At 36.5% G+C, this 19,321-nt stretch overlaps 1 protein-coding gene across 1 annotated transcript in view; it reads left to right on the top strand.

Moving 5' to 3' along the window:
- The window catches only part of MYCBP2 (MYC binding protein 2), a 138,813-nt gene that overhangs the window by 73,014 nt on the left and 46,478 nt on the right, over positions 1–19,321 (top strand). Inside the window, exons 31-50 of the mRNA XM_072400450.1 lie at positions 239–460; positions 944–1,135; positions 1,243–1,449; positions 1,605–1,736; positions 8,160–8,338; positions 9,182–9,324; positions 9,666–9,766; positions 10,395–10,610; positions 10,822–11,044; positions 11,990–12,108; positions 12,463–12,550; positions 13,143–13,192; positions 14,147–14,319; positions 14,757–14,901; positions 15,272–15,484; positions 16,091–16,146; positions 16,388–16,503; positions 16,756–16,853; positions 17,348–17,464; positions 18,433–18,573. Of these exons, the coding sequence (XP_072256551.1) occupies positions 239–460; positions 944–1,135; positions 1,243–1,449; positions 1,605–1,736; positions 8,160–8,338; positions 9,182–9,324; positions 9,666–9,766; positions 10,395–10,610; positions 10,822–11,044; positions 11,990–12,108; positions 12,463–12,550; positions 13,143–13,192; positions 14,147–14,319; positions 14,757–14,901; positions 15,272–15,484; positions 16,091–16,146; positions 16,388–16,503; positions 16,756–16,853; positions 17,348–17,464; positions 18,433–18,573 (2,931 nt within the window). The remainder of the gene's footprint in view (positions 1–238; positions 461–943; positions 1,136–1,242; positions 1,450–1,604; positions 1,737–8,159; positions 8,339–9,181; positions 9,325–9,665; positions 9,767–10,394; positions 10,611–10,821; positions 11,045–11,989; positions 12,109–12,462; positions 12,551–13,142; positions 13,193–14,146; positions 14,320–14,756; positions 14,902–15,271; positions 15,485–16,090; positions 16,147–16,387; positions 16,504–16,755; positions 16,854–17,347; positions 17,465–18,432; positions 18,574–19,321) is intronic.

Raw genomic sequence — 19,321 nt, 5'->3', positions numbered from 1 at the left:
AAATAATAGACTGATTTTTATTTGTTATATCTGTTTTCTTGCAGTATTACAATATAGTGAATTGTTTCCCCTATATCATATTATCTTTTGTTATTACACAGAAATTTTACACATACATTCATACCTGTAGACACATGATAAAGTATGCAATTGTTTATAAAAGACTGCTAAACAGTAGTAATGTGCAACATGATTGGCTATAGGTATATCATTGTCAGTAACTGAGTTTCTGTTTTAGGACATTCAGGAAGCAAATTTCAAGACCTCAAGCAGCCGCCTGCTAGCAGCAGTTATGTCTGCTCTGTGTCACACTTCTGTGAAGCTTACTTCTATCTTTCCTATTGCTTATGATGGTGAAGTTATACTTCGCTCCATGGTGAAACAGGTCAGCACAGAAAATGACACTGCACTGGCTCATCGCTTCCCTCTGCTGGTGTCAGCAATGGAGAAACTCAGTCAGGTCTGTAATTCACTTTCTAAATTTTAAGATATGCAAATAATCTGCTTGTATGGGATTTAGAAGAATGCTGTATTAACTGGGGCTCCTATTGTATTGTAACTTCTAGCCATAACGTGTCCAGAGGTCTTTGGCTTCTTTAGTGTCATTTTGCCTGGGATAGGATTTGTATTATAGCTTCAGTCATAACTATTAAGCTGGTTTATCCATGTTCTAGCCATGATCCCTATATTTGTTCCTTTGTCTTTCTCTTTGTTTTCAGAGTCACCCTATCATGCCTTTTCTATCTGTGTTACCGGTCTATATATTTTTCGTTTGTTTTCTAGCTCTTTATCTGTCAGCTATTACTTTTCCAATAGTCTTGATATGTTTTGTATAGTTTTTTTGTCTAGAAACTGCATCCTTGATATATCTACACTTGCTCATGAAATGTCTTTTTATTTTTTTTTTTTGCTTTTTTTATTTCTGTCTGTTTTGAATTATTAGAGTGAAGAGAATGTTTCTGGAATGACAAGCTTTCGGGAGGTTCTGGAGAAGATGTTGGTCATTGTTGTGCTGCCTGTACGGAACAGCTTACGCAGGGAACATGAACTCTTTTCTTCACACTTGGTATCCAACACATGCGGTCTACTGGCCAGTATTGTCAGTGAATTGACAGCATCTGCTCTTGGATCAGAGGTACATTTGTTAAGTATTTATCATGCAGTGCTCATAAAAATTGCATATGATGACCGGAACATATAATGCTTTTTGGTATCTTTATGTTGTATTTCTTTTTTTGTCAGGTTGATGGCCTTAACTCTTTGCATTCAGTAAAGTCTAGTCCTAATCGTTTCACCAAAACTAGTCAAGGTAGAAGTTGGAACACTGGGAATGGATCTCCTGATGCAATCTGCTTCTCGGTTGACAAACTTGGGGTAGTCGTTGTCGGATTCTGTGTATATGGAGGAGGTGGAATCCATGAGTATGAGCTGGAAGTTCTGGTAGATGATGTTAGTTTTATTTAAAGCTCTAACTGAAATTATTCCTAACAATCCACTATTGCCCCGAAAAACAATGTTTTCATTTTTTTTTTTCAATGACTTTTTTTATTATGTAGATGAAAAGAAATATGTTATGTGTTCTAACCTTTGGCCCTTTCTTTCAGAGTGACCACTCTGCTGATGCAGGCCACTCTCATAGGTGGACATCACTAGAGCTTGTAAAAGGCACTTATACCACTGATGATTCACCAAGTGATATTGCTGAAATTAGACTGGACAAGGCAGTGCCTCTAAAGGTAAATATTCAATAATTTTTGTCTTCTCTTATTGCAATGTTTTGTTGTTAAAAATCACATGACCGACAAATCCAGTACAACAGCAAAATGTTTCCACCTATGCATACTTGTTTCCTTTGTAGGGAACAAAAGAAAAACAAGGCATTTGTGACCATGCAGTGTTTGTATTAACTTGCAAAAGTGTCTCAAGAAGGTGCATTTTCCTAGCAGACCTTGATTGTATTTCCTTAAAGTAAGCCAGTACTAGAAAGTTAGTTCCCTTGCTCTTTCCTTCTTAGACCCAAATATACACATTTAGACAGGTTTCAATTGCATATTGGGGGGAAAAAATGTTTTGGGATTCCATTGGGTCCACACACTTGAATGCCATCTCAGTAAAAATACTTGGTGGCAGCAGTTGCATCTACTAGGTTTCTTATGGCAGTCATTGAGCTTAAAATGATCAATTTTATGTATTTATTCCTCTATACATAAGTCTCGGCTCAGTAGTTTCTACTTTCACTTTACACTTGTTACATAGTAGGTCAGGTTGAAAAAAGTCTATCAAGTTCAACCGCTGGGGAAATACACATATCCCAGATATACCCATAAACCCCATGGAGAGGAAGCCAAAAAAAACCCTGGTAAATTTTGCTTCAACATGGGGAAAAATTCCTTCCTGATTCAGTGAGGCAGTTGGATGTTCTCTGGATCAACTGTCACTGTTATTTTTACTTTACCAGTTATATTCTGTGCTTCTAGAAAAAAAACATCCAGCTTTTTCTTTCTCTATAGTAGTTTAATAAACTTGTTGGTCAGCGTGCAGGTGCTCTACCAAAGTGCATTGGGATGATTTAAGGAAGTCCTCTCTTAAAACGAATAGCAGATAAAAGCTGTACTTGGCTTATTTAAATATATGATGGAAACACTCTTTTGAACAGTGGACACACTTTAAACAAAATCAAGAGAGGATTTATGGCAAAAAGTAAACACTAATGAAAAAGCATTGCTGTCACCCTCCTAATTGAGTGGGTTCTACATGCTACAAGTTCCCTGTTTCCCTACAGGAATATCCTTGGTCTGCATGTATTTTTAATGTAACAGTTTTTTAATCTGATTTTTTTTAATGAATATACACTAAAGTCAAAATTTTACTGTATCAATCAACACAAATTTGGTCCTGGCCAATAAGGTCCAATTAATTTTTTCTTATGTACTCTTCAAATTGACATGCATGAGGGATGTGGCCATGAACGAACTAATTGGCTGAATATATTTATACAATCTATAGTGGTTGCTGAAACTGCTTCCTAAGGGAGCCTAATCCACATTTTCGCAGACCTTACAGTGAAGAATCCCTTCCTTATCCAAAGCTTAAACTTCTTTTCCTCCAGACACAAAGAGTGCCCTCTTGTTCTTTGTAATGATCTCAAAGTGAATAGTTGGGAAGAGAGTTCTCTATATGGACCATTTATATATTTATACAGGGTGATCATATCCCCCCTTAAACGTCTTCTCTCAATGGAGAATAGATTCAGTTCAGCTAATCTCACCTCATAGCTGAGTTCCTCCATTCCTTTTATTAGTTTAGTTGCCCTTCTCTGCACTCTCTCCAATCCCACAATGTCCTTTTTGTGAACTGGTGTCCAAAACTGGACTGCATATTCAAGATGTGGTCTGACAAATGCTTTGTACAGGGGCAGGACTGTGTCTCGATCTCTGCAGTCTATTCCTCTTTTAATACAAGAAAGTACTTTCCTAGCTTTTGATATTGCAGCTTGGCATTGCATGCTGTTATTAAGTCTATTATCTACCAGAATCCCCAGATCTTTTTCCATTTATGACCCCTCTCCCCCCAACTATTTTCCCCCTAGATGGTATGAAGCATGCATGTTAGCTCTCAAATAACTTTACATTTATCTATATTAAATGTCATTTGCTACTTGACTGCCCAATCAAACAGTACATCCATGTCTGCTTGTAGATTATAGACATCCTGTATGGACGTCATTCCATTTCATAGTTTGGTGTTATCTGCAAACCCAGAAATGGTACTTTTAATCCCAAATTCTATATCTTTTTTTATATAGAATTTTATGTAGAATCCTTTCTATATTCTTTTTATGTAAATTGTTTGCTGTGTTCTACTAATCTATGTTTCCACATTTTATACTTGCTTACCATTTAGCAAAATAGCTGGTTTTGTTTTTAAAATGTGAATGTTTCAATGTCCATTTTGCTCTAAATGCTATGTTATTGTGTTTTTGGCCATGTTGTTTCATTTCAATATTATGTCTTTATTACCACCTTTAACCTCCTGGGCGTTTCACTGATGTCTTGGTTTCTGTACCAAAAAACAATACACTGTTTTTCATGAATTTTTTTTCTTTTTTTAATGTTAAAGACTTGTAACTTACCGAAATATGTCCAAACAAGGGTCTAGTATATATCCTGAATATATAAAAGTTTGAAACACAATCATGTAAACTACAATAAAAAAACAAGTTGAAATACATTAAACATTTTTAATATAGTTTTAGATATAATGCAGAACAGTTAAACTGTCCAGAGCATCAGAAGTTTAGGTAGCCCTTTAGGTGGTTGTTCTCAACAAAGAAAAGGGAGACCCAAATAAGCCAAGTAACATAAAGTCTGAAAGAAAGCACTACAACAAATTTAATAAAAGTCTAGTGTGAGTTTACTCACCTGTTCCCTTGCTATCCAGTGATGTGACCAGATGGCAATCCTTCTTCATCATCTCCAGCTCCAAACCTTCAGTTTGGACCCCAACAGCATTGTGTTGCACATCAAATGGATTTTTCACTAGATACGTCACCTGACTTTTGCTCCTTTTTTATGACCTGGGCTCCAATCCTAACCTGGAAACTTCCTCCAACTCTGGACACCTTATCTGCCTCTTGAATCCAGTATAAAACCTTCGGCTCTGACCCTACCTGCTCCTGCCTAGAATTTTGGCTACTGTTAGCCACCCTTTGGCATTTTCTGTTCCTTGTCCTTCAAATTTTTTTTTGTTCCCCAAATGTCATCATTTGCGCATATATATCCTGTGGGCAACTGAGGGCTAGAATGGTGCAACTAGCTTCCCAAGGCAGGGGTTTGCTATTGGTGAATGTTAGAATGAGGGACATGGAATTTGAATGTCCCGCCACGCCACCCGTCAACGGACACACGCACCTACGTCATCAGGAATCGCCGAGGGATGCGAACACAGAGGGAAGGAGAACATGGGCATCAACGCTGGAGAACTCTGCTGGAGACGGGAATTCTCTCCATATTTCCATGCAAAAAGCATTTTTTTGCATGGAAATCTATTTTTTACATTGTAGGCTATAATCCCCCCTTGTATACATATACATATAATATACATATATGTTTGTGTGTGTGTACATATAAAAGAAATTAAAGGCAGAAATAGGCAAAGAGGATTTCTTGGGCATATTGCTTAACCTGCTTCAAAATGAAAAGATTGCCTATTTCTTCCTATGATTTCTGATGTCATTGGCTTGGTTTCAAGCAACATTCATGGATGATATTGCTTCTGGGTAAAGGAGGAATCCACCTTCATGTGCTTCCACTACCAAGCTGAGGTGAGTAAGTCTTTATATAGTTGGCCATGGTCTAAATCGCCATTCAAACTCACAGAAACATCCTGAAAGGCTGCAAAAGCAAGAAAACATGTTTAGCACAAAGTGTATTTTGTCCCTGGACATTTTAGATACTAGTACAATTTGTTTTATGTAAACATCTTAAATAATGCATAAAATCCAGTATTTAACCCCCCCTGGCGTTCTAATTCTGTCATTTTTTTGATGCAAAAAGTGATCCTATTTTTTTTGCATAGAAATTTTTGTTTATATTGTGGGCCTGTAATTCTTAGGATTAACTCCCGGGTATAATAATTATATTTATTTATTATATTATAATCATAAATTATAATATAATACATAATTATAAATCATTATTATAAAAAATAATGAAATATTAGCCCAATGTAATTTAAAAAAAAAATTATCAAAAATTTCTAACTGAAATTTTCCAAACAAGGCTGCAATATTATTGATAAATAATATTATAAATTATATGCAGATTTTAGAAAAATATATTTAGTTTTTTTAGTAGACATCCTGGGTGTGGTAGATTTTGAAGCAGGGTGCTGCACAATGCCCAACATCACAGTCAGGACAGTAGAACCTGGTTTCCTTGTGTTTCTTCCTTCCTCTGTCATCGGTCTTTGAGCAGCAAACCACGCACATCCTTCTAGGTGCTGCCTTTTTCGGAGTTGGTGGGATGTATTCAACGAAGTGACTACCGGTCAGGCGTTCTAGGTTGACAACGGTGGAAGCACGACGTCCAGGTCTATTCATAGCCACTGATGGTGTTTGGTGGTTCTTGACTATGGATTCGGAAACTTGCAAAATGAAGTCTAAATGATTCACAGGCCTCTGACTATTTTTTTTTTCTACAAAACATAAGCATTTCATAGGCACTGCTCAACTAGATGCATGAAAATCTTCTTGTAGTACTTCCTTTGCTGTTTCACCGCTGGGTAGAATGTCATTGCTTGGTCAGCTCTGTCCACACCTCCCATAGTATTGTTGTAGTCAATCACCACTGTGGCTTCATCACTTCTTTCCCACGTTTTGTGTGTACCAGAACGGTGGAGGCATCATGGACAGTACTCATCAGGGACACATCTTTTGTGTCACGCCATCTCAGGGCCATCATCTTTCCTTTCTGCCAGGCAACAATTTCTTAAAGCAATCTATAGTAGTTTAATAAACTTGTTGGTCAGCGTGCAGGTGCTCTACCAAAGTGGATTGGGACCCGGGCAGTATTTAAAAGCAGATTACTCGGTAATCTGCTTTTAAATTTTCCGCCCGGCCACGCCCACTGATGGAGAAGCGCCCCGCCATCACAGCGGGATCGTGCGATCACCGCTGGAGCGTGGGGCTAAGGTAAGGGGGACCCCCAAAGTTACCCCGAGTGTGACTCGGGGTTACCGATTTTTGCATTATTTTCCCACCCCGAGTCACACGCGGGATTACTGCTAGGGGGGTTAATGAGCAAAATTAAGGTGAGCAACAACAGAACATCTGTTAGAGTGCTTGACCCTGCTTGTGAGCTTGGCAATCAATGTGGTTTGATGTTGTGCTTGGCAACCTGGACCTCCTTCCATCACCATCAGGTGTGCTAGAATTAGTATGCAACTCGGCTGGACAGCTAATTGACAACCTGTTTGGACAGCTAATTGACAACCTGTTTGGACAGCTAATTGACAACCTGTTTGGACAGCTAATTGACAACCTGTAATTGACAACCTGTTTGGACAGCTAATTGACAACCTGTTTGGACAGCTAATTGACAACCTGTTTGGACAGCTAATTGACAACCTGTTTGGACAGCAAGTAGATGTGTGTTTGTATACAATAGGGCTAAGGTCAGGCAGCACAGCACAATGAGAACAAACCTATAACACTACTACAGATGAACAGAGGAGTTGTGTGGCAGCAAATCAACATTAGTGCAAATGTCAGACTATTAAAATAAAAAAAAAAATAAAAACCAGTACAATTTATTCCTAAAAGATATATGTACCTAATACATTCAAATACCAATATGTGACTTGGAGAATGGGACAAAGGCAACCAGGGGCTTCAAGTAGCAGTTTGGTTTCAATTAGTTTGCAGTGTTGCAAGCAAACCAAAAAGTATCAAAACCGTGCAACAAATGTAACAATAAATAAATCAGTTTTGAGTATAATGTAACATACAAGTGTAGCACTTACCCAAAAGAAGATGAAGCATTAAAGATTCAAATTGACCTGTAATGGACTGTAGATGTGCACAGAACAGGGAGCAGGCGTGCGCTAATTAATTGCTATGATCTCACCATTGATCCTCCTGGATCTCGCAGATGCAAACTAATTGGCGTATTCTCTACCCCTATTGCTCATTTATCAAGGTAGGAATTCGGCTGCTAAGGGAAGGCGAGTGTACTAGCACTCAACTCTGACTTGCGGAACTACGCTTTCTATATCGGCGCTTATATACGCACAGCGAGCTTATGTGCACTTGCTTAAATCAGGCCCATTGAATCCCAAATAGCACAGTGCGTTATGTAGCTTTAGGATTTGGATAAAGCATTTGTTTGCTAGCTCAGGGTCAGAGAATTATTGTATTTGAATATGTAATAAAACTAGTCTCTTAGAAATTTTTATATTTAGGAAGATGTTGGGGGTGGGGATCAAAAGTATTTGGGGTTTATACACTCACACAATAGTTGATAAATGTCCATGGTAATGGGGTACAGAATGTGGTAGAGGAATACTACTGTCTTTGTATTTCTGATTTTGGAATACCTTCTTACAGGTTTTTCATGAGAATTGGTTTAAAATGATCATGTTTTTTTTTTCCTGTTTTCTAGGAGAACACAAAGTATGCAGTACGTTTAAGGAATTATGGAAGCCGCACGGCAAATGGGGATGGTGGAATGACCACTGTTCAATGCCCTGATGGGGTGACCTTTACTTTCAGCTCTTGCAGTTTGAGCAGTAATGGTACAAACCAAACCAGAGGACAAATCCCTCAAGTATTGTACTACAGGTTTGTTTTGCTGTGCTGTGTAGTGTCTTGTGGCTGTCTGTGTTCCATAAATAAAGCTTTACCCATGGCAGATATTTAAATCAATGCAGTTTTATAATAAAATTATTAAATGCAAAATAAAAATATTTTAAATAGCTGATTATAACTTGAATTTACCCTCCTGTGATCCATATACAGGAGCATTGTATCTGGGAAAGGAGGAGATGGCACTTGTGGACAAATAAGTGTCTTGCCTATGTTTGTGCTAGCAACATGCTCGCAGCAAGAGACAACAAAGATGGTCTTTACAGCTTGTGTTTTTGCCTGTACTTTACTGTTGGATCACAGGCTAGAGGTTGTGAAGTGACCAGGCTATATTACTTAGATGCAGTGGAAAAAGTGTTTGCCAACTTGACTGTGCTGACTGACAAATGTATAAATTTCAGGACTGGGTGCACTAAAATGTAATAAACAGCTACCATGAAGGTATTTGATCTGTGTTTAGCGGTTTGCCCACATTTCAATTTAAAGTTTAAATAAAATGGGAGAGGGGTGCTGTATCCATCTACATTTTTATTTCTGCGTCACCAATAAGATGATTTTTGTTAAAAATGTATTTGTTCAGTGTCAGACTAAACAGGCAATGAAAGTAATGCTAAGCAATGCACCCACTAAAAGCAGGTGGAAAATGTACCTGGAAAACGGGGAAGTTATAATTGTACATATCTTACCACTGACTGGTCTTGTAATAAATCACAGGTTGTGATGTTACTGTCCTTCTGGGTATCATTCTCATCTTCATTATTTCTGCATTTCACAATGCACAACATTTTTCGTTTTTTTACAATCATTTTTGTTTTGTAGAAGTGAATATGATGGAGACCTTCAGTCACAGCTTTTGAGCAAAGCCAATGAAGAAGACAAAAACTGCAGCCGGGCCCTTTCGGTGGTAAATGCTGTAACTAGAGCTGCTAAAGACCTACTGCACAGAGCACTTGCTGTTGATGGTGAGAATTTTCTTAAGATCTGTAGTCATTTGTGGTGTTAATTATGAATAGAACACACCTATTTATTTATTTATTTATTTATTTTGAGTAGCTGTACAACATGCCTAGAACATCACTGAAACTCAGATTAGCGGAGACTGATTTATTTTCTTATTCGAAGATGATCTGCTTTTCCAAATATGTTTGAGCCATCCTTCTAGCCTTGTTTTTTTTTTTTTAGATAATCGGTCATCACTATATAAATTGTAAAGGCATTTGTTTTTCCTGTAAGCCCGTGGCATTTATATCCTATATTTTTCTAATAAAATATGTAATTATGCTCCTTTTTTTTATCTTACTAGCTGATGACATTCCAGAACTTCTTAGTTCTTCCAGTCTATTTTCTATGCTGCTTCCCCTGCTAATTGCTTACATTGGACCAGTGGCTGCTGCAATCCCAAAGGTAAGCACATTCTAAAATCCTATTTTTGGTAGAAAAAAATATAAAGATAAATAAAAGAATATTTACTGCACCTGTGTTAATGGTGTGCAATGTAAATATTGTATGCATAATATGAGAAAAGGGTACACGGTTTATATAGAGAGGTTGTTACTCCTTGTCCTAATTATTCTATGTGTTCTTATAAATAGATCATATGCAAGTGGATGACCCCCTAGAGAGTATTTCAACAGATAGAAAAACAAAAACCTGTTTTATTGAATGCCTGAAATTTTTACTACTCAAGTAAAGACACTTGCAGCATTGAGTTCAGGCACTGAAGCTGCATGTAAAGATCTGACTATCAAATATTATCCAGTTTATCCCAAAGGTGTATTGTGTAGTATTGAGATCAAGACTATATGCAGGCCAATCTTCATGGACCTGGCTTGTGCAAAATTTCAGAAAAGTTCTATCTTTTTACTGCCACCACAAGGTTGAAAACACAAAAATCAGAGGCTACAATATGAAAATTGGTCATAGCATTAACAGTACCCCTTACTTGAAACGTCAAAGTGGAAATTTGAATTTCTGTGAGTTATTGCAGTTCTTAGTGCCTTCTTGCCATGTTTAAATTTTTTTTCCCCCACAGGCTGCTGTTGAAGTATTTGGTCTTGTGCAGCAGCTGCTCCCATCAGTTGCCATTTTGAACCAAAAATATGCCCCTCCGCTCTTTAATCCAAACCAATCAACTGACAGCACAACTGGCAATCAGCCGGAGCAGCTCTCTGCATGCACTACCTCCAGTCACTATGCTGTGGTTGAAAGTGAGCACCCCTACAAGGCAGCCAGTGTGGTGCAATATAAGGTATGCATGCATTTGTTTCCTTTACTTGTTCATGAAGCTAAACTAAAAATCCTTGGGAGGTTCTCATTCTATCTATCCTCTAGCTATATTTTTTATTTTTGTTAACAAATGAGTGTTTATCAATCTAGTTAGGCAATGTTTTCCCACAAATGTATTGCTCCTATATTGTTACTGTTCTAGTTCACATTATTCCCTTTTGTTTGCTTTTTAGGTATCTTTCCCTGAATGTGTGAGGTGGATATCTGTTGAATTTGATCCTCAGTGTGGGACTGCGCAGCCAGAAGATGTTTTGCGTCTGTTAATTCCAGGCCGTAATGCTCATATCTCAGGTTTTGGACCAAAGCTTCCTATTCATGAGAGCCTTAACTCCTGGGTTGAGCTAAAGAAATTTTCTGGCTCCTCTGGGTGGCCAACATCTGTCTTAATATTACCAGGTAAATGCTGGTTTGTTCGCGATGCTTTCTAATTGTTTTAAGTATAAGACTGCAGTTTCTAACGTAAATCTTTTTATGTTAAGGTGTCAAGTATTGGCTATATATTTGTGTGGTGCCCCCGATAATGCTAAATATTTTTTAAGCAAGTTTAAAATACCTAAAGGTTTATTACTTGTCTTCTGGTTTGTTGTAATGATTTGTTTAGATGCAAATGAATAGAAACTTGTTACCAAAACTTTTATGGGAATTGAGATGGGAAATATTAGAACAGTGCTACCATGCTGTACTGCTTTTGCAGACTCTGTTGGAGAGAGTTCTTAATTTTGTTAATTAAAAAGGTAGTCCCCAGAAATGGAAAATCTCTGACAACAACGCAAGCAAAGTAAATTTTATTTATTTTTTTTTAAGTTGGGGAGTTTTAAAACCTTTGTTGAATTTTTATAGTGGTTGTGTCTCTTAATACCGGTCTAGTAAAAAGGAATTTTTCCCAGGTTAGATAGTGAGGGAAAATCCCTCCAAGGTTATCTTCACGCATATAGTCCCGAATAGCTGCCACCATGTCGACAACTACCACGGCTATACTCATTTAACATGAACCAGTGTTAGTATTCTTTTAATCCATGGTTAGCGGGCAGCCACCAACCACCCTTATTCATCAATTTGCAACTGTTTATGTGATGCCGTTTGATGTTTCTATTCTGTGTCTGCAAATTGCTGCAGAGGTGAGGTTGTTAACTGCACTGCCTACCCTCTTTCCATGTAAACCAGCCCTAACAGCCACGATGAGATGAGCAGCTTACTGTTTTGACAGTTTACATTGATCCCCCAACATTGTATTTTCTCTTTTGGGTAGCCTAATGGCACTGTTTTTGTTTTTTTCCCTCTCTCTAAATATAAAGACTGCTAATGCCAAATATCTGTTGAATTTTGCGTTTTTCTTTTCAGGCAATGAAGCTATGTTTTCACTTGAAACTGCATCAGATTATGTAAAAGACGAAAAGGCTAATTTTTATGGCTTCAAGTGTTTTACAATTGGATATGAATTTAGTCCAGGACTTGATGAGGTTAGTATAATTTTCCATTTTATCACTATATATTTTAAGATTTAGGAATTATTCACATTATCCCCAGATTATAAATGTTTTGTTGGAATAATATTGAGAAATGTTTTTTTGTTTCTTAGTATTAGTATCTTGTGATATGACTTAAAAGATTTGTTGAGGTGTGGTGATTTTGAAATTGATTTTGATTTAAAAACAGAAACTAATAATAAGCAATTGCGGTGCATTACAAGTTTTGTGAGGGTTTGTAGAAACAGTTCTCCAGTTAGTTTCATTAGATGAGAAGAAATTATACTTTATCCATTATACTTTTATCAGTTTCTTAAGATCACATATATTTTTTACACCTTCTTTTAGGGTATTATCCAGCTGGAGAAAGAACTTGCCAACCTAGGAGGCATATGTGCTGCTGCTTTAATGAAGAAAGATTTGGCCCTTCCCATTGGTAATACATATTTTTTGGATTATTTTGTGAAGTTTATAGGATTGATAAGGTTGGTGTTCCTGATTTTGGTGATCAAAATAACATATTAGAAGAACATTTAGAAGAGTAAGGCTACATACACAGGTGCAATATTTGTCATTGGAAATGAACGATTGAGGACCGATTGGCCGATTATCTTTAACAAAAAAAGTGCATAACGACTGTCCGACGAACGAGGAAAGTCGCTGGAAACCAAAGTCTGTCCTGGCGGATTCGATTGAGCGACGATTGTTCGCAATCTATCTTGTGTATGGTCGTTCAGGGATCGTGGATGGTTCGACTGTACACTTTCCCTAGTACACGTCACTTCCTGCATCGTTCAAATTATCGTATCTAGTGTGTGTACATTATTAATGGATTATATTTGAACTATCCTATCGTTACAGCATGTACAGAACCGTGGACTATACGATCGTTCAAAATAATCCTGCATAATCGTTTATCGGTCGTCAATCAGTCGTTTTGCAATGTCAATTTTTGCACGTGTGAGAGTAGCCTAAGATATTTGATTCATAGCTTAATAGAGGAGTAACTTGGACATTTTCTTTATCAGGTAGTGAATTGGAAGAAGATTTGGAGATTGTGGAAGAGGCTGCCTTGCAGGTAAACAAATTAAGTTTTTAACCCTTATTGAATCGATGATCTACTAGAATTAATGAGCTTTTGTCTGAACCAGGGTATTTCACAAATTACCCACTTGCCCAGAGCTTAATACATCAAGTGCGATCTAAAGGGTGACTTTCTATCTTTTGGTGTTAGTCACATGGACAAAACATCTATAAAGTACTACAAAAAGCCTATACCTGGATAATATGAAGCTTCCATTTTTTTGTTTTACTAAAACCTTGGTTCTTGAGAACTGCAGCAATGCAATATGCTTAACTTCATTCTTTGTTTTCTGATCCTTCCGCATCCACCTTCATGACACTAAATATTAGTTTGAAATAGATTTACATTTTGAAATGATCAAAGCAAATGTGAAAATATGTTGACTGAAGTGTGTGTACTAATGACTTTTAAGGGTGGCATGTAGTTGGTTAGTTTAGGGTTGCCATTTGCTAAACTCTCGACAATCCTACCTAGGTCACTGGCTACACTTTATTTTTTTTTAGTAGGTTACTGACCAAGAACAAATGTGTATAACATGATACTCGCCTTATCTAAATGTTTTTCCAAGATCAGCAACTTATAGTATTGAAGCCAGAGACTACCTATCACTGAGTTACACAAAATTATATTTCATAAATATGAACTTGAGTAGGGTTCTTGTGACATTTTTGGTTAAATTATTTCCTCTTCTGGAGTATGTTGCTCTGATAAAAAAGGACAAAAATTGCCCTGAACTCATTAGGTGGTATTACCTTATGTACTATACCAGGTCAAAATTTACAAAAAAGGCATGTGGCATGGTTTGTTTTACAGTAGATGTCTCAAAGAGACATCCTTCCTTTTCACACATTCGATACACTCTACAGAATCATTTTTTATTGTATTTAACACCTTATAAAAACTAATTGGATTTCCAGTAATTTATGTCTTGTATTATTTTTCTTACAGGTGTGCAAAACTCATTCTGGGATTTTAGGAAAAGGCCTAGCTCTGTCTCATTCTCCAACCATTCTGGAAGCCCTAGAGGGAAACCTTCCCTTGCAGATTCAAAGCAATGAGCAGTCTTTTCTAGAGGATTTTATCACTTGTGTGCCAGGTTCTAGCGGTGGACGATTGGCAAGGTCTGTTTGATTGTAATTTAAACAATTCTTGAACTATAGCACATACAATGGATTTTTTCATCAGTACTTGGTGCTTTTTTTAAGCTGATACCGGGAATGTTTTTTTTTTTTTTTTATGATATTGATAGATTGATGGAATTCTTGTACATAATTCTCTGTGCCCCAATCTATTAGTTTCACTTACTCAGATTTATTCAGAAATGTAAATTCTATTGCTTGGGTGACACTGTAATGTTTAAAAGTTTCTCCTATACTCAAAGTCAAACTATGTCTTTGGGTTTTCTTGTTCTGTCTTGTTACAAACAAATGTCTGTTATTTTGTATCCCTGTTGGTATAGGACCTTTTCAATTACATTTCAGGGTTTATGCCTAAAGCTGCTCAAACAAGCTGTGCGTTTTTTTCTTTATCAAACTTAAAAAGACTTGTATCTTTTTAGGTGGCTTCAACCCGATTCATATGCTGATCCACAGAAGACTTCCTTAATCCTTAATAAGGATGATATTAGATGTGGCTGGCCCACTACCATAACAGTACAGACAAAGGATCAGTATGGAGATGTTGTCCATGTGCCAAACATGAAGGTATGTTGAGATATTTAAACTAGGCTATTGTGCTTTATTTGCTTACCTTTCACTAGATTCACTTAGATCCCCTGACTTTTTCAATGTATAAAATTAAAAAAAGTATGTGTGAAATTTGTAAATGTTATTACCATTCCTAATGTCTTGAATTTTTTAAAACTGTAAATACCATTCTAGTAAATTACCTGGACTAAAATCTGCTTCAACCAAGTTGCTGATTTTGTCAATATAGAATAAACATTTTTTTTTATTTACACAATCTTTATGATCTTTTCTTTTTTGTTTTGCCATCACTTTTATATTGATGGAGTTGTGTGCAATGTATGCTTATTTGTTCTTTAAAATTGTGTGCTCACTGGTTTATTTCTAGGTGGAGGTAAAAGCTGTTCCTGTTTCCCAAAAAAAGACCTCTCTTCAGCAAGAGCAACTGAAAAAACTTCCCCGTATCCCAGGCAGTCCATCAGCCTCTGCATCTTCAGGATCTGATATGACCTTTGGTGGCCTTCCTTCACCTAAACTTGATGCTTCCTATGAACCAATGATTGTAAAAGAAGCCCGTTACATTGCCATTACCATGATGAAAGTGAGTGTCTACAAAGTTGTTTATAGCTGGTCGTTACCTTCCTTTGTTTGTGACGTTTCCATAAATTATATATATAAATGTCAAATCTGATGAAGTTGAACTGTGCTTAGGGAACCAAAGAAAAAGCATAAAAACAAATATTTTGGATGCTTATTTGCTGTAAACTGACAGTTACCTCTCAAAACACTATCCTCCAGTAATGCAGTCTCCAACTATTATATCCAGTCATTACTCATCTGCTGCTGTCATGTTCCCCTAGCCATCTGGATTGGCTGTCCCAGGAGGTCATTTTAAACTTTTTCAATAGGGAGTAATTAATAACCACTGAAGAGGAGCATGTATTACATAGGAGTCTCTTCTGCAATACAAGATGACCATGATCCATTTTTCAGCACAGGCTTAAGAGTTTTTGAAAATACTGTTTTTGTATCTGATAGGGTAAACATGTCTTAGCACATGGTATTGCTGTTTTTTTTTTTTTTTTTTTACTATCGGATAAATTACTTAACTCTGCTCAGTCGTAATCTTGATATCTTGTTTGTCATTTTACATTTCTGTGAGAAAATGTTGTTGGATTTTTTGGCTGATACCGCTTTTCATTTATAGGCATATGAAAACTATTCATTTGAAGAACTCCGTTATGCCTCACCTATGCCTAAACGGTATGCGTTTAACATTCTTTTGAACTTGAAGAGATGCACATTAATTCCTTCGCTATTAACCATGCCATTGTTTGTGTACAGCTATATTTTACTTGACTTTTAGGGAATTGTAAGTAACATAAGGCATGCTGTTGAGAAGGTTTGCTAATATTACCAAATTCAGCACCCTTTCTCTTTTTTATTGAATGAAGAGAATTCTCGATATGCATAATAATATTATGTGTGTGTTTTTTTACTACAGGCCAAGTGAGAACATGTTGATAAGGGTCAATAATGATGGCACCTATTGTGCAAACTGGACTCCTGGAGCTGTCGGCTTATATACCATACATGTTACCATAGATGGAATAGAAATTGGTAGGTTGCTTTTTAATATTAATATTAAAGTGGATATGAAATCCTTTTGACAGATGAAACTGTGACTACTGTACATTTTTGCCATTACCCTATTGCCTCTTTCCTGTTTAGCAACAGGAACAACAGCAATAGAGTACATCTCACACAGGCCCTTATTTTAACATATTTTACAAAATAGTTAGCAAATTTACTAAATTATTGGTCAGCCTATATGGTTTTCACTGCATCTTTTTAAATTTTGTTTTAATTTAGATGCTGGATTGGAAGTTAAAGTAAAAGACCCACCCAAAGGTATGATTCCTCCTGGAACTCAGTTGGTAAAACCAAAAGCCGAGCCACAGCCAAATAAGGTTAGTGTATTTGCATTTATTTTTAAATTGTACAACCTTTTATTAGTCAATAAACATATTGTACAACCATTCTCATACTTCAAGGCAAAAAAGACCAAAGGGAACTTGTTGCCCCAGAAATTACTAGATCTTCAACACTAGTCTCTGCTTTTTACATAAGCTTATTTGCTCATAAATGTGGAAAAAATTAAAAAAAAAAAAAGGTAACCTTTTAACTTGTTTTTCATTATTATGAACCAGGAAGCCTAAATATTATACATAGTAATGCAGTCACATTCATAAATAATCTGTTAGTAATGATGAAGTCTGTGTGTGTGTTATTACTCTTTGTATTAAAAGATTTCACTAAAGTCATCACTTTTATTTTGGGAAACTAGCAACAACCTGTAACTTTCTCTTTATTAAAAATGTCTTGACCATTGCAGTCTTCAGTTTTTGTGTAGTTCCCTTTCGCTTAGGTTTTCTTTTTCCTTCTGTCTACCTTTACTTTGTAGGTTCGCAAATTTGTGGCCAAGGACAGTGCAGGGCTTCGTATTCGTAGCCACCCTTCCCTTCAGAGTGAGCAGATAGGCATAGTGAAAGTCAATGGAACCATCGCTTTTGTTGATGAGGTAATCACTCCATAGACAATATGGTTAAGCCAGAGTTCACCTAAAGGAATATATTTTAACTAATTTTGTGACGTACACAACATAGCTAGCTTATTTATTATAACTTTCCCTTACCATATAATTAATGTGACTAATTTGTTTTGTGACAACACTAAGAAAAGGGCAGTTTTGTAAGTCTTAGTCTCCACATATTTCAGCCATGCTTCACAATGCGCAGCGTGTTAGAATACAGTGCCAAAGCTTTTCATTACGAGAAATTGAGCAGTATTCATGGATGCTTCATTATGATTCGATTCCAGCACCATGTTGTAATGGAAGCACATCTAGTGCAGTGTGTTGTGTTAACACATGGCTTTTGCAATCCAATGCATGCTTTGTGAAGCATGTGGAGGAGGCGAAGGCTAAATCATAATTTTTCTGACTATAACTCTGAGCTGCAGAAATAGCTATTCAATATTCAGTATTTGCAAAACATTACCCCCTACACTATTTGACATAAGATAAGTAATGATGGTTAGTAAGATAATTGCCATGTACCCTTGCAATGTTAACCTTGTAGCCTGAAATATATTATTGTTTAATTAGTTTATGGAAATAACCTTTAACCTAATAACAAAAAAATCTTGCAATTATGTGAATCACAATATTTTATTTTACAGATGGTGCAGCTTTCTTGTCCCTTAATTTCTTAGCGTATAAACATTACTGCTTTATTCCTTGATGATAGACACTGCCAGTTCTGCTTGCTTTTTTTGCCATTCTCTGCTTTTCTTCAATCACCTGAACACCTTTTTCACACCCTTTCACTATTCACAGTCCTTCACATTCACATCGTTCACCAGTATTTTCTGTGTTGTAGTCTCATGCCTACCAATGGCTTTCAGAAAATGCCATGTAGGTAAGCTTTGCTGGCAGAAAATGTGTTACAGGAGAGCATGGCTCGCTATTGTTGCTTGTTTCCCATCTAGATCCACAATGATGATGGTGTGTGGCTTAGACTGAATGATGACACAATAAAGAAGTATGTTCCTAACATGAATGGTTACAATGAAGCTTGGTGCCTGTCATTTAATCAGCATCTTGGCAAAAGTCTGCTGGCTCCTGTTGATGTAAGTAAAGTAAAAAAAAAAAAAAGCGCCCTTGTAAACAAAAATCTAAATCTATGGGTACATATTTACATTACATTGCTGGTCTACAGTCAATTGTCTGAATTGATGTAAATAAAATAAATTACATATGTTATTTGTTAAGAATTGTACCCAAGTTCTATGTTTTATTTTTGCCTCAGAGGCATACAGTTGATTGTATAAAGAAGATAACTTTTTAGCTGTCAGCAACAGTTTTAATTGGTTACAATCCCTAGACAATTCTTATTTCTGTTTCTACTGTGTTTTTTTACATTTCTTTACTACCGTACAAAGTTGTAAGAATGGAGTTCCTGATTAAATAATCCTACATTGCCCACAGGGGACAGTATTGTGTAAGGGAACATAGTGGCTGTGTGCTTATATACTAAGGAAACCCTTAGTTGCCATGTGCTACATATTTGTTTTACAAGTATAAGTATAAATCAGTCTGCAAAAGTCTAGTTTATAGATATGTGATGGGTGAACTAATTTGATCCAAAACCTTTATAGCTTCCTTTGAACTGTGCACACTTTTCCCTGCCACTGTTGTGCCTAACAGAAATGGCTTCTAACACAGGGAATCCTTTGTCATGAGTGCACTGTGTGTAAATTATGTATTTGTAACATTAGGATTGTGTAACTAGGAATAGTTAACAAAATATAAAATATAAATAATTTAAAAACCCTTTAAACTTTAAAAGGGTTGAATTAAACAAAGTTTTCCTTGGAA

Source organism: Pyxicephalus adspersus, chromosome 1, assembly GCF_032062135.1.
Source record: "Pyxicephalus adspersus chromosome 1, UCB_Pads_2.0, whole genome shotgun sequence".
NCBI classification, from domain to species: Eukaryota; Metazoa; Chordata; class Amphibia; order Anura; family Pyxicephalidae; genus Pyxicephalus; species Pyxicephalus adspersus.
This window is presented reverse-complemented; position numbering and strand designations above follow the sequence as displayed.